General features: G+C 39.2%; 1 protein-coding gene across 8 annotated transcripts in view; it reads right to left on the bottom strand.

Annotated features, from left to right (window-relative positions):
• Positions 1-14,325, bottom strand: part of LOC142587692 (uncharacterized) — an 868,078-nt gene that overhangs the window by 663,431 nt on the left and 190,322 nt on the right. For 7 of the 8 annotated variants that reach the window (XM_075698874.1, XM_075698889.1, XM_075698898.1 and 4 more), the window contains 3 exons: positions 13,411-13,545; positions 5,943-6,092; positions 246-378 (listed from right to left, as the gene is read on the bottom strand). In XM_075698874.1, coding sequence (XP_075554989.1) covers positions 246-378; positions 5,943-6,092; positions 13,411-13,545 — 418 coding nt within the window. The remainder of the gene's footprint in view (positions 1-245; positions 379-5,942; positions 6,093-13,410; positions 13,546-14,325) is intronic. The other variant, XM_075698923.1, reaches the window with a different exon arrangement.

Here is a 14,325-nt window from a genome sequence, read left to right as displayed (position 1 = left end):
GATTTGGAGCTTTTGAGGTGACCCCATGCACTGAGTAATCATGCTCTGCTCCTATAATCTTACTCTTTAGTGCTGGTCATTCCTTTAGGCTCGCGAGTACTTTAACCATACTTGCGACACACTGTGCTTCTGTTATTTCTCACAAATTTTTTTTTCAATTGGAGAATGATTACTTCTATGTTAGTTATGACAACTATGGATGGTTATTTTCATCTAAGCAAAAGGGCAAGTGGTTTGTTGCTCACCCTTTGTCCACCATAAAAGTATACTTCCATAACTTCAGGTCCTTCCATGGAACGCATCCTAATGGCTGACTGCATAAGGAAGACGTAGTCTCTCTTCAATTGGTCAATCTCTTTTTCTTGGTCTTGGAGGCAGCTGCAAGGCATGACAAACAGAAACTCTTTCAATAAGTAACAACAGTTCCTGAGCTTTATAACTAAGAGGCAAGCTAAGCTACAACAATTAAAAAAGCACAAATAAGATAAATGTTTCATGCATAATCAGTTTACAATATAAATTTTATCAAGAGAACAAACTGGTGGGCTAGTTAATTGGTACAGCATAACTTGAGGCAAAGCGCAAAAATAGCACGTAGGACAACAGAAGAGAATGAAGACACAGTGCTACTAACAACTGAATTTTCATTGCACATGGTTACCCCATATATACCATAGTACAACAAGAAGAAAAAAAGGCCACCATCTCAAAAGAAATCTTTCTATCACGGTAGCAGCCTATGGTGGATGATTTTGCCGAAAAGGAATCTATGTTGTGACAGTAGCCTTTCTTTCTTCCTGTCGTACTATGGTATATATGGGGTAACCATGTGCAACAAAAATTTAGTTGTTAGTAGCACTGTGTCTTCATTTTCTTCTGTTGTCCTACATGCTATTTTGCACTTTGCCTCAAGATTTTATCAGTGATTCAAAATAACTCAATTTTACAAAAGAACAGAAGGTAATATTTAAAAAGCTTGCTCCGTGCAAACATGACCCGTTGCAAGATAGCCTGAACATACTAGAATGATGGAGACATGTAAGGAACTACAGTAGAACCTCAGTAAACAGAAATCGGTGAAAGAGGCCAGAACCACCCCTTGGCCTTGGCAAAAAAAAAAAAAAAAAAAGTCCACAGATAGCATACGCTACTGTGAACATCTCAGCCAAATTTTGCAGGCGTCGCAACTTGAAATAGCAGCATCTACATGAACAACCAAAATCAAATTTGAACTGCAAACAGGAGTTCAGTAGGCATTATGGGCACACCCCACTACACCATAGCCTTCGCAGTGCAAGTCATAGAAGAAGGAGCGGAAGCACCGTGAATGGCATGTTTGATTGCCAATACCTCCTTTCTGCTGAACGGATTGAAGTACTTTTTGCGGCTAAGTATTTCTGAAATGGTCTAATTTAACTTTAAATGCATTTCTTGACTTCGATAAAAAGGTGGTTCAGGGTCCGTTTAAATGGAATTACCGGTTGAATAGAACAGCCTCTATATTGATTGGTTTTGTATATAGATAATGCAAAAAACACTCACATTAATCGAAACCAAAATTTTCTCAACTTTCAGCAAACAGAGCAGAAGTAAGATCTAAAGCATTTTCTTGTTCAGCCAAATGTGACTTTTTTTTTTAGAAATCCATCCTTAAACATTAGTGGCAAACACTCAAGCAAGCAAATATTTTTTATAAATATTTAATGCATAGCATGTGCAGTCCAGACAGCTCGGTGGCACTGCCACTCGCCCCATAGATGGTCAAAATAAGGACAACTGAAATTTCGGACACCTTACACAAACACCATTTGACAGTTTGGATTCTACAAGCACGACCTCGTGTTAATTCTGCCACCGAGCTGAGCAGAAAGAGCAATGTCTTTGCTTTGATATGTCAATCGTACCTCCCCTTTATCGAAATTAGCAAACCCTAGTCAATGCATAAATTGCCCATAGCACTCAAACCACAGGACAAACTAATAGTTACGTTAACTTCTTTATTCTTCACATGTCTAAGAGGGTTAAATGGGTGTATATACACCTCTGCACATCTCTCTAAGTAAACAGAACCCTCGGTAACTGGATGATATTTCTCTGGTCCCTTGAGGTTCCATTTAATGAGATTCTACTGTATGGGAGGTAAAAGCGATGTCTCAGTCCAGCATCATCTCCACAAAAGGATGTGTTTCCATAAAGACAGAGACAAGTCAGCCTGTTTAAACTTTGGAACTTTATGAATACAAGTTCTCTTGCTGAAAAGGAGTCAGGAATTTCCTTTGTTTTCCTGCTGGCCTGCTGCAAGAACTGCAGAAAATTTCACTAAAGTGATAATTTCAGTAACTGGTCTGTTTGCTAACATAATTAGTTCCCTCAATCATCATTTCCCTCACTCTTGTACAAGTTCACTGCTTTTACCTGCAAAATACAGAATGTTGAGAGCAATGGAAAATGGTTACACCACTGGCCACTGCCTTTGAACCAAAAATATACAGCAGCTAGGCACAATAATTATTGAAACATGACAATCTCTTGAGACTCACACTTTCTGAGAAAAAAAAAAATGTATCGATTGTGCCAGCCCATCCTTTCTAACCTAACCAACAAAAATGAGTTTCCAGAGGAAAGAAAGGGTGGGAGACTAGGAAACACTAGTCAGACTTTTCAAACAAGACAAGGGGACATTAACATTACAGTGGAATATTGATAAATGGAGATTGCTTAAACAGAACAGCCTATTAAATGAAACACCATCCTCATGGTTGGTTGGTTTTCTATTCGTGCAATTGTATTCAGCTTTGACTCTCAGTGAATGGAACTCCTGATAAACGGAACCAATTTCCCTGGTTCCTTGAGGTTCCGCTTAAAGAGAGTTCACTGTATATTCTGTTGGGCTAGTTGGTGTGTATTGAGGAAACAATACATACAAGCAAAAAGTGGTGTCTATATTTGTTTCCTTATTGCCACCGTCGTGAAAGTTATGCCAGCCACACACCTCGAAGACAAAGGGGTGACAGGAAGTTCAGCCCACGTTTTGAGAAGGTAATTGATGAAGACAAGTTCCCTTGCCAAAAGTCTCCTTGGGGAAACATAGGCTGAGGCATGTTCCCTTGTCCCCTTTCCTTGTGTGGCCACTGTTGATCACTAGTTAGAATATTGTAAGATATCTCTTTAGTACTTTTTTTCATGTTTCTGTTAATTGAGTATAAAGCCTATCAAATTTACACATTAATACCTGCAATGAATTAAAGTGGTAGTGTACTGTCTCTTTAGTTACAGATCTACAAAAATTTGAAATTGAAAGCAAGAAGTACAGAGTTCAGAGTGCATTAGGGATAGCTACTTTTCTTTCCATGTTGATCTCTTAATTTTCTCACAAAAGGCATCAAAAAGGGCTTTGACCTTTTAAATAACAACCACAGTAGTATGCTAAACACTTATTTGTGATCATATGTAGGTTGGCAGTCTCCAAACATTTCGGCCAAAAGGTCACATTAGGTGCGGCTTCTAGGGACAAAAATTCTACTTTTGTAAATGAACAGAAATTTCTGTAATCAAGAGGCAGGCAGTTGATAAACGTCTGAATTTTCTGCATGTTGAACCTTTCAATTTACTATTTTATCCCTTACTATTTTCAAAACACTGCAGGCCAATTTTACTATGCCCAAGCAGGATCGATAGAAGGAATGGTCAGTATGACACAAAATACTCATCATGGAGAATTTGCACAAATTTAGAGAGAAAGACGCAACAGGGCCAATGCAAAAATAAAGCAGAAGTGTCCATTCTGCTATTTTGCTTGTTTGTACTATTACAAAGTGTACAAGGCTTTTGCTTGCAGTTCCTGTCCTAATGCACTTTTCCATCAGTGCACTTATGGGTTCACATGGCAACTCTGAAGGCTGCAGCAGTATTGGAAAATTGTGGCCACTCCTCTCCAGCTAAAACATATAACCACCATTAAGAGACTTATCAGCTTTTTTCATGCAAAAAATGCGAGGATGTATGCATTTTCTGGAGGATGAGTAATTTCATATGCATTCTGGCACCAAGGTCATTATGTACTTGCCCATATCAGAGCAGAACCCCCTGCACTCAATGCAGCCATCTGATCTCTTTGCTGTTTTCAAAGCCTCACTGAGCTGGATCTGGTTAGCAGGCTGTTCTTAGAAGGTTTCTGACATAAGCGAAACACTATTGCTTGATGCATCACCGAGAGCCAACAAATTCAAACATCGCCCAAACCCATCCTGCAGCATTGTGACTGAGGAATCATTGTAAGTGCTCAGTCATTGGCTGCAGAAGATTCCACGAAAGATACTGATGCCAGCAGAGACACAGTGTGTGGAATAATTGTAACCAGGCACGTAAACTCGCAATAGAAGGGAAAAAAGAAAACCTAACAAAATGAAGCATGTGATGTATGCTCGCATACACATGAACATCTGTGGAGGCTGGCAGTTCACTGCAGCTAGGACAAACACTAAGAAGGTGCAACTTCGTAAGAAGACCATTTCACCTGATTCCTTCAAATGCCCGTAGCTAGCCCATCATGGCACAATCTTGAAGAAATCATACAGGAGAATATTTCAGGGGCCCATTAAGGTTCCTTAGTCAAGGTTTCGCTAAATATGATTGGGAGCCCTTTTGAGACAAAGCGCAATGATTCCCCTATGTTGCATCATTTTAATACATTCTCTGTGCTAAATAGCTAAAACATCTCTGTGGTAAAACTGTTATGTACACACTGCTTACCCAAACAAGTGCAACTTTCATCATCCTTATCACCATCATCATCATCGTCACCAACAACCTATTTTATGTCCGCTGTAGGATGAAGGTCTCTTCCAGCGATCACCCCTGTCATGTGTCAGCCGACTCGATCCTATGCCTGAAAATTCCCTAATCTCACCATACCACCTACGTAATTATCTACTGTCCTCAACTACATTTCCCTTGTATTGTCACCCATCCCTTTATTCTAATAGACCATCGGTTATCTGCTCTATGCATTACATGACCTGCCCATTCGCTATTGTTTCCTAATTTCCTAAATGATGCATAATAAATAAATAAAATTTCAATGAGAATATCAGGTACTCTTGTTAGCTCTCTAATTCATACTGCCGTCTTACTGTCTCTCAACACTGCACCTACAATCTTTTGTTTCACTGCTCACTGCGATGCCCTTAGGTTCTTCTCAAGCTTCATAGTTATCTTCAAATCCCCATACGTTATCACTGGTTGAATGAACTTTATAGTAAGGATATTGGTAAGTTCCCAATCACGACTCGGGAGTGCCTGCCATATGCCTTCCAAGTCATTTTTCTTTGCTTACAAATTTTCCTGTCATGATATTGGGTTAAAGCATCACTTTCTTTGACCTTTATTCCATAGCTGGCAAAGCCACAGCAGTCCTCTTAATACTTAGTGGTAGGCCTTCTTAGCAAACAGTTCTTCAGTAGGTTTGGTGCATGAGGCTCTGCAGTAGCCAGTCTTAATCACCATGTCTGTTGTAAGCTGCCCAGCATTTAAGTACTAGTAGCTGAGTAAAGAGGCAAGCACACAGAATGAAGTCTGAGTGCAGTTTCGTAGCTTTATTTGTATTTATTAAAAGAGATGTGTGATCATAAAAGGAAACAAAATTAAATAAGCATATATAACACTTACTTTAAATTACATTTAGTTTCAATATATAATATATAATACAGATTGTCAAAAGTAAAACAAACTGACTGTGCCTGCCCCCCCCCCCCTCTCCTTCCCGCCCCAATTTCTCCTACTTGTTTTACAAAGCAACTTCAGGCAAATGCAGTGTTCAAGAATGAGTGTCTTGGCTTTAGCGCGAGGTGAAATGATACAGAGAGAAATGCTATCCTTTTTATTGAGACGTATGTTGAGGCTTCCTTGTTCTTTTAAGTCATGAGATTGTTGGCAGCACTTACTTTTGGTAAGTTATAGCATGGCACTGTTGTTGCTGTAATAACCTTGACAAATTCTGAACTTCCTCATTCAGAAATCGGTTATGACTCTGCAGCATGCAGCATTTATCATTCATTCGTTGTACATTCAAGTTGTTCCCCCTTGCGTTCGGCCTGAAAATTACAGATAGAAGTACAATGGTCAAACATAAAGCCATTATAAGCACACACGAAATTAGAATATTGAGCCATATAGGCACAAGCTATCAGTGGACCAAAGTCAACCAGTAACTTTGAGAACAGTCAGCTACAGCTACAAAATAGACTCGCATAAGGGCCACACCCGTGTAAGGGCTGCAACCCCAACTTGGAAGCCGACAATTTAGAAAAAAAAATTTCAATGGAGAAACAATTGCGTTCGGTACCCCGATGCCATGTATGTGCATCGTCGAATTTTCATGCACTGTGTACTTCTGCGTGCCGCTACCAGATGGCGAGAGCCGGGGTGTACACAAGATCCGGGGTGAGCACAAGTCACTGGCTGGGCTGGCACTATTTTGATCCAAAGGTTTGGCCACACCTCGTCAAAATTGTAAAAAAAAAAAAGAGGGTGGCCCTTACACAAGCCTATACAGTAATTGCTATGTGCACAGTGAAATCTCCAGATAAGCATATGACGTTTCAGTTGCTATACAATGGGCTCTTTATGACTCTTTGGACAAAATGTGTCCAAAGAGTCATAAAAGGCAACAATTTCATCAAAAAGCTGCACCATTTACTAATGAAAATAAAGGTTCTAACATCAGTGGCTGTCTTTTAACGATTCCACCATTCTGTGAAGCACCGCCAATGAGGTTTTGAGAACGGCCAATACTGAAGTCCGAAATGTCCTTGCCAACCAGTATGTGACATGATATTTCGTATAATATGGTAAAAGAGGAAGATTACTATCAGACCAAGTGACCAGTCCCAAGCCACACATGGATGCACAAAAAGCCACATGAAGCTCGCAAGTTGCAGCACGGCCAGCCATGGGCTGTATGCAATTGTGGTGACCTTCTATGGCCCTCCAAATATAGAGGCAACTTTTTGTATTGATATTGCTGGGATGTAGAGCTTCACTGTACAGTGCATGTCCCCTATGTAAGTACTCTACTTGCAGTACCCATGCCTAGCAACCTCACTTCAATGTGACTTAAGAATAAATATATGCACTACACAGTGCCAATAAAAAAAAACATTCTTACTGTAAGTGTCAACTTTGCTGAGACGTATTAGCCATTGTTAGGCTACTGTTATTTTTGCCAGCGCAAGTGAACAAAGATCTAATCCTTTGATGTACTACTTCAGCCAAAACCACTGCATCTGTACATATCTCCTTCAATCATGAATTATGATGGACTTTTAAAGGAAGATGCCACACGAATTTTTTAAAATTATCATTTGTACTAAAAATTTGAAAATACTGCCAATATGTCATTAGTTTTTGTGTAGTTGCTATATTTTTTTAGTTATGTCCTACACAACTGCAAAATATAGTGACCTTTGGAGGCACTTTCTTGCGTATTAAATTTTCATGAAAAGCATTGTGGTGTGGCTTCTTTGGATCTTTGCAGACTGCAAAGTGCCGATATGTATCCAAACTGCATGTATACTTAATTGAACTATGAGATTAGTAAACTTCAATTAATTTTTTTTACAATCCCATGAGAATGACCTTATGCACTTGTAATTGTCCTATACTAACAAAATGTGGCATACATGTTCTTCAAGACATGTAGAATGCTAATATCTACTTGAAATTACAATATTCCTCGGCAGTAGCTGCAAAAGTACAAGGTTATATTTCATGGGATTGTGAAAGAAATTTGTTGAAGCTTACTAATCTTTTCATGCACAGTTCCGCTAATTATGCTAGTACACGTATTTGTCCGATCTTCATGCTTGTTGCTTCAGACTTTATTGTAGCTCTGTTTAGTATGCTTTATCTGCCCTTATTGGCCAAAATTTCGAACTAATACAATTTTTCTTAATGCAGAAGTCAACAAGAATCGGTGGACATGCATAATCACTACAAAATGTGGCATTTATGTAATATTTTGTCAAAATTGATCAGTTAACAAAGTCAGAAAGCCGTTTGAAGCCAGAAGGACGAAGTTTAGGCAAATCCATGAACTAACCATCATTCCCATGCTAGCTGAACCGTCATGCTTGCAGATCCCATGGACACTAGTGCCAGAGTTCCCTCTAATAATTTTTTTAGGGAACTGTATGCTTTGAGCCAGTGATTCAGTTCTCATGACAAAAAATGTGACATGAGTGATTGTACATTAACTTCAAAATTAATTAATTACTATGTAATACTGAGGATTCATTAGAAAATTTAGAGAGAATCATCCTACCGCCTTGACTTTGTTTTAATGGCATCAAAAATCATTGCCATGTGAGCTGAATGACTGCAGTGTCAGAGTTTAATCAAGTAATTTTAGAAGGAAACTCTATGGCTAAGAGCAATATCCACAAGATAATAGTTGCTGCATGCATATTGAAAAAGAAAAAAACTATTCTTTCGTAGTCTTTTATAGACCATGGCATATCAAACACCCTGTCAAATGCTAGTCCCTTCCATAATGTGGCCATGTGTAGTACGTAATAATCTGCACAGTGAAATGAAATGGATTCACACTTGGTAAGCAGAAGTTTCAATTTACCCACAGCTCGATGTCCGTGGTTTTTTTCCTTACCACAACAGGACAGAACTGGCAAACATAAGCGGCAGACTAAAATGTGTATACCATGACTTCGTTACCCTTACCTTCCCACATCTATGTTTAAAATAAACATATAATTGTGACTAAAGCGTATCTGCATATATTAATGACTACCATCAAAAAAGAGCTTGCGCTCCCACTCACAGGGTATAGGGTCTGCACTTCTTGCAATGTAGTGTGACAAGTGAGCCTATGTGCTTTGTTGCTATGATCCTTGACCACTTAGATGGCCGTAGGAGGCGACAGGTCAGCTGAGACATGATGACTGCTTTGCAGACTGGAGCCTTGGGGCCACATTTTTTAATCAACCATGTTGTTTTCTTTTTTTCTTCTTTTTTTCTTCCTTTTTTTTTTATTTCAATCCATATACACCAAATTGAAATGGCCAAGTGTATAAATGTTCCTGTGACATAGCTTGCGAGACTTCTGACCACCTTTTACAATGACAGCATTGCATAATGAAATGTTAGGCTATCAGAGCATACACTGATAGCCTAACACCGATGACGAGCTGTTAAAATGAAAAAACATGTAAAAACCTTTCCAAAGGCATTCGGTGCCCAACCAAAGGACGAAATACACCTGGTATAATATTGAAATGAGGGATCAAACAAGTGAAATGGACTCCTGATGGTGTCGTGGTCTGTATGCCAATACCAGATGCAAGGTACAGTTTCAGTAATCGGAGCAATGTCTTTCTGGTTCATTTGGTGGCCATAACAAATTCTGGAATAAGGTAAGTGCCATTTCTCAAGAGCATGCGTCATATATAGATATGTTTTGTTGTAAATCACACTTTCAACCAGAACCTTATCACTTGCAGAACTGCCAACCTTAGAATATGAAGAATACTACTGTCAAAGCTAAAAATGACTTAACTTCGATTAAATATGCTAAAAACTATTTTATTGCTTGCCATGTTGGTTGTTTATTAAAGATTTTGCCGACGCTGTTCAATAGGGCCACTGTGAACAGGCACTCTGCTCCATATAGTCTCGCCAAGAAAGATCTGTACCACAAACTGAGATGCTTATGAAGTTTATTCATAAAATATTCATGTAACGATGGCCGAAATTTTGGTTTCCACTGCAGCTTTCAGCACATCTGAAAAATCGGCAGGTTCGGAAAATTAAGATCTCTGATCTAGAAAATCAGTCAGTGATTGCACATATATTCTTTTGAAATAAGTTCTGCCTTAAATTAAAAAGCAAATTAAAAATCATAACGTTATTGGTGCCAATACGACAATTGTAAACAACCTCTAAAAATTAGGCATTTAAAAATAAAATTGTAGAAGTTGGCCGATATGCACTTGACTTGAGATACTATTGGCTGTGCAATAGAATTCATTTGTATAAATTTTTAACTTTAGGCTTGCCAAGAGGCGATCAGTACGAGCATTATGCGGTACACTAGTGATAATTCAGATTTTTTTTTTCTTCACTATCTATAATTTGTGAAAGTTCAATACATGTATGTGTGTTCTTTTCAGCCTTCATTGTAGACTCAGACTCCATCAGGCCACCAATATCACTGGCATCAACTGCTTGGCATGATAGATGATAGAGAGAATAAAAAGTTAGATGGATTGCTACAAAATACAGCCCCTGGAGCCCTTGTCTCGGCAGCTAGCTCAGAATGATCTTCCTGGAGAAAGCAGCTTTTCACTATTGTGCCACCGTTATACACAGCATGCTACTACTAAGAGCTAGGAAGTTGGGCTAATTCACTTGATGTGTTCGTAAAGGTAACAAGTCTCCAACACCTTCACGCTCTGTGAAAATGGATTTTGATATTTTCCTCAAAAATTACAACTGCTTCATGCCTCACACAGAGCATCACCTTCAAGTGAATAGGGCTCATATCTGTGTGCAACAAGATAAAGGATCTGTAGAAGAATTTTTCACAGCACATCATGCCTTAGAAGAATTTCACCTATGGCACTCTTCACAAATAAGTTGGATCTATCCAACTCGTCACTGGCACGAGGGACCACATCATCTTTGAAGCAACACAGCTTGAGGCAATCCATGCTCTCTAGAAATCGTCGAATGTCCCTCGGTAGCGCAAAGTTTGCTGACAGTAAAGCAAAACGTTTTCAACCGGAATCGCACAGTTGTGGCCTTACATGCTCCCTCAGTGGCAGCCCGGCCACCAATGAAAAACCCACACATCACCATTGAAAGTAGTCTCAGCAACTCTGCCACATGCCTGCAGCAATAAAGGGAAGACAAAGAAGTACTAAAAGCAAGGCTGTTTGTGCAGTTGATTGATGAGGAAGACACACAAAAACTCACTGTCAAGACAGACTCAATTAGTCAAAAGTATAAAAAAGTAGGAAGTTACTTCATCACCATCTCTCTCTCAGGCCCAATCATACAGAACACTGAAGGACTGGAGCCAGGATTTCTTGGCCTAGCCTCACATGGGAAATTAGTGAAAGGTATGAAAGCTTCCAGCTGCTGTGTAGTCAAGAACATTGTATTCAAGATCAACACAGGTACAGAACAGAGTTGTTATACTGCAGAACTTGTTAAAGAAAGACTTAACTAGCTTAACCTTGGAAACTCCCAGGCACTGCTTGAATGGACATCACTCTTTGTTAATTGCCTGGCATGGTAGGTCTCAACATAGTGTTTCAGGATCAGAGGAGTCTCAAAGAGACGTACATTACAGTGTTCCTGTTCCAGAAATTAACCATCAAACGATTTCTAGAAATTTTACTCCAGTACCAGGAACTACAGGAAAATTTTGGTAACAAGTTAACTAGACAATGCATACACCTCCACTAATTCCTGATGAGATCAAAGTCAACTAAAAAATTTCCAGAGATGTCAGACTATATGGCTGTTTAAGACAAAGGCTTGTCAGTTAGAGAGATCTGCTGCCTGAGCTAACACAATAATTACCTCACAAAACCTCTGGTGTGGATACAGGTGACCTACTCATGTCAAAAACAAGGATCACCATACCGTGACAGTCTATAGCAGAAAATTCTGCCACTCTTACACAAGGAACAATTTGGTATAACCAAGTGCTATGCTAGAGCTAAAGAGAGTCTCATGGCAAAAATTGATCTTAGAGTTGAGCACACGACAAAATGACAGACCCGTCTGAGGCTGAAACAACCGGGAAAAATGCTGCTCATCGCAACAGAATTTCTGAGCCAACCATGGCAAAGAGAAGGCATGGATCTGGTTTACTTGCAAAATGGTGCTGATTAATAGTCACTGAGAGTTACTCACAGTATTTATAACTAGTAAGGTTGATCAGCCTGAGTGCTTCTGCTGTGATCAATGACACCAAGTTCATTTTCCATGACACAGCATACTGTAAGTTGTTCTGACATACAATGGTCCCCTATTTTCAAAAGGTCAACTCCTCTTTCAGTCTTTGGGATGACAGGTGCAGACATGTTTGACATGACATACTTGAAATTGTAGATGACTGCAACTTCAAGCATGTCATTTCCAGCTCTCGCTACCCACAAAGTAAGCAGATGTCAAGATAATCAAGGTTTCAATCACGAAAACTGCCAACCTACATAATACTCTGCTGGCGCACAGGACAAGTACCATGAAGAATGGTTAAGTTCTGCATGAGCTCCTAATTAAAAGAAAGCTGTGAAAAATACTACCTGTCGCATCAGAGAACCTGGTCATGCATTTGTCTGATGAGAGCTCCTTGCGATAATACGAAAAGTTTGTACAAATGAAGCAAAAAAAAAAAAAAAATATGAAGATGCGGCACCACAAGGCACAATATTTGACCACCATATACTCGTACATAGAACATTTGTGTAAATTGTGGACATGAATTGAGCAGGTACCATCCACAGCCAAGCTGCAGAGCTTTATTTCTGCAGAGCTAGGACTGAAAGCAAGGCAGTATGTTGAAGTGACCCATCTCATTCTTCTGGATTCAAAGGAAAGCCAAGGGAGTGGCCAAGATATTCCAGTGAAACCACCTGAATCCCCTGTAGTGCATACAAGGTGTAATGACAGCAGTCCCTTACACAGAAGACAGTGCCTGTTGCATTCTACATGGTACCAATACTAGATAAGAACTTCCTCTTTAAAAAAATAAAGAGGGTATCTGTGCCAGTTGAAGAAAGTGTCTTTATACTTATATGTTTAAAGAACTGACTCTGATTAGGCTAAACTTATTGGGCTAGAATAAGACAGTCCACTTACCTGAAGTATTGTTTAAGCAAAGTGCACAAAAATCTAAAAAATTAGTACTTATTTCTAAAGTATAGAGGGATTTATTAATATGCCAGAAATGTAACAAAATAAAATATAACTGTGCTTTGATTGAATTCTTGCAGCTTCTTTTGCACAAATATATGAACGCTTTCATGAAAAGCTAGCCAAAACTTGCAGAACTGCTACTTTTGAAGTAATACTGCAGAATTTTAGCTTTACGTCCTGCCACTTGGTTCAACAGTGTAACTTGCATTGTTGAACCATTGTCGTCCAGGTCATCATTTCTGGACTCATTTCTAGCACAAGAAAAAAACTTTCACAAGCTTTCACACTGCAGCTATTAGGATAATGTTTTTCGTGTTGGTACTATTACAGTATACCATCAACCACAAGCCTATTATAGGATTTTTTTTCCCCCGCTTGGATGCAAGAAGCTATTTAAAGGTGCCTTTGAATATACAGTCATGCTGTTCAAAAACCAGCAAGCCTTGATTAGCCTTGAATAAAATTACTGACCTGGAATCATCCCCACTGGCTTCAAGGCAATGGACTTGATGTTGTAGCTCAGCAATGAGGCTGTCCTGTTCAATAAGGGTATTCTTTTGAGATGTCTCTCGGTTCAAAGCTTTTGCCAGCTCACATTTTGTGGCCCTAATGAAATGCACCCGAGAAAAACAAAAAATCTGGTTTTAAAATTCTTGGTTGCAGGATAAACTAAACAACAGGAACATGCTGCAAGAATAGGAACACGTAAATATACTCAGATATATATCCAAATACTCAGATAAATTCAGAACTATACCCATTCCAAGTAAAAGTCCTTTCAGAAGAATATGTCAATGCCACCTTCATGTGTAGTTATTTAATACACGTAATTCAATAAGACAGCAAAATACTATATATATATATACAGTCCACTTTCTTTACTTTATCTTTTCCCAACAGATTTCTGAAAAATTGTCATCAATATCATCAAAATATCATCAACCAAGACACAAAACACATTATGCCACCAGCTAACCTTAATTCTTAACCTCACCTATTCCTCCATTTCAAAATGTTTTTTCCTGCCTACTACTCAATTTCATATACTCTTTCATGTTTTTACGTTTATATCAACTGCACGGCCCCCTTTTCCCATGTACACCTACCCCCGCCCGCTTATGCGCATGTCATCTTCCTATTTGTTATTCTGGTTTCAGTTCCCCCCCCCTCTCTTTTCTTTTTGTGTCGTTTTTTTTTTCATGTTTTTTGAAACACCCTCACCAACACATTCCAGAATCCCAGACGTCAGTATGCCTTTTTCAGCGCCTCTGCCACATAGGGTATCGCCATTTCTGTATAGCGCCGTAACGACACCTACGTTGAGCGACGGGCTAATGTCCCTTGAAAGACCATACTGCTGCCTTCCAGTTACCTCACTGCAGACTC

The sequence above is a fragment of the Dermacentor variabilis genome, chromosome 1 (genome assembly GCF_050947875.1).
Source record: "Dermacentor variabilis isolate Ectoservices chromosome 1, ASM5094787v1, whole genome shotgun sequence".
In the NCBI taxonomy this organism is placed as follows: Eukaryota; Metazoa; Arthropoda; class Arachnida; order Ixodida; family Ixodidae; genus Dermacentor; species Dermacentor variabilis.
The sequence above is the reverse complement of the archived record's forward strand: the minus strand, read 5'-3'. Positions and strand labels throughout refer to the sequence as shown.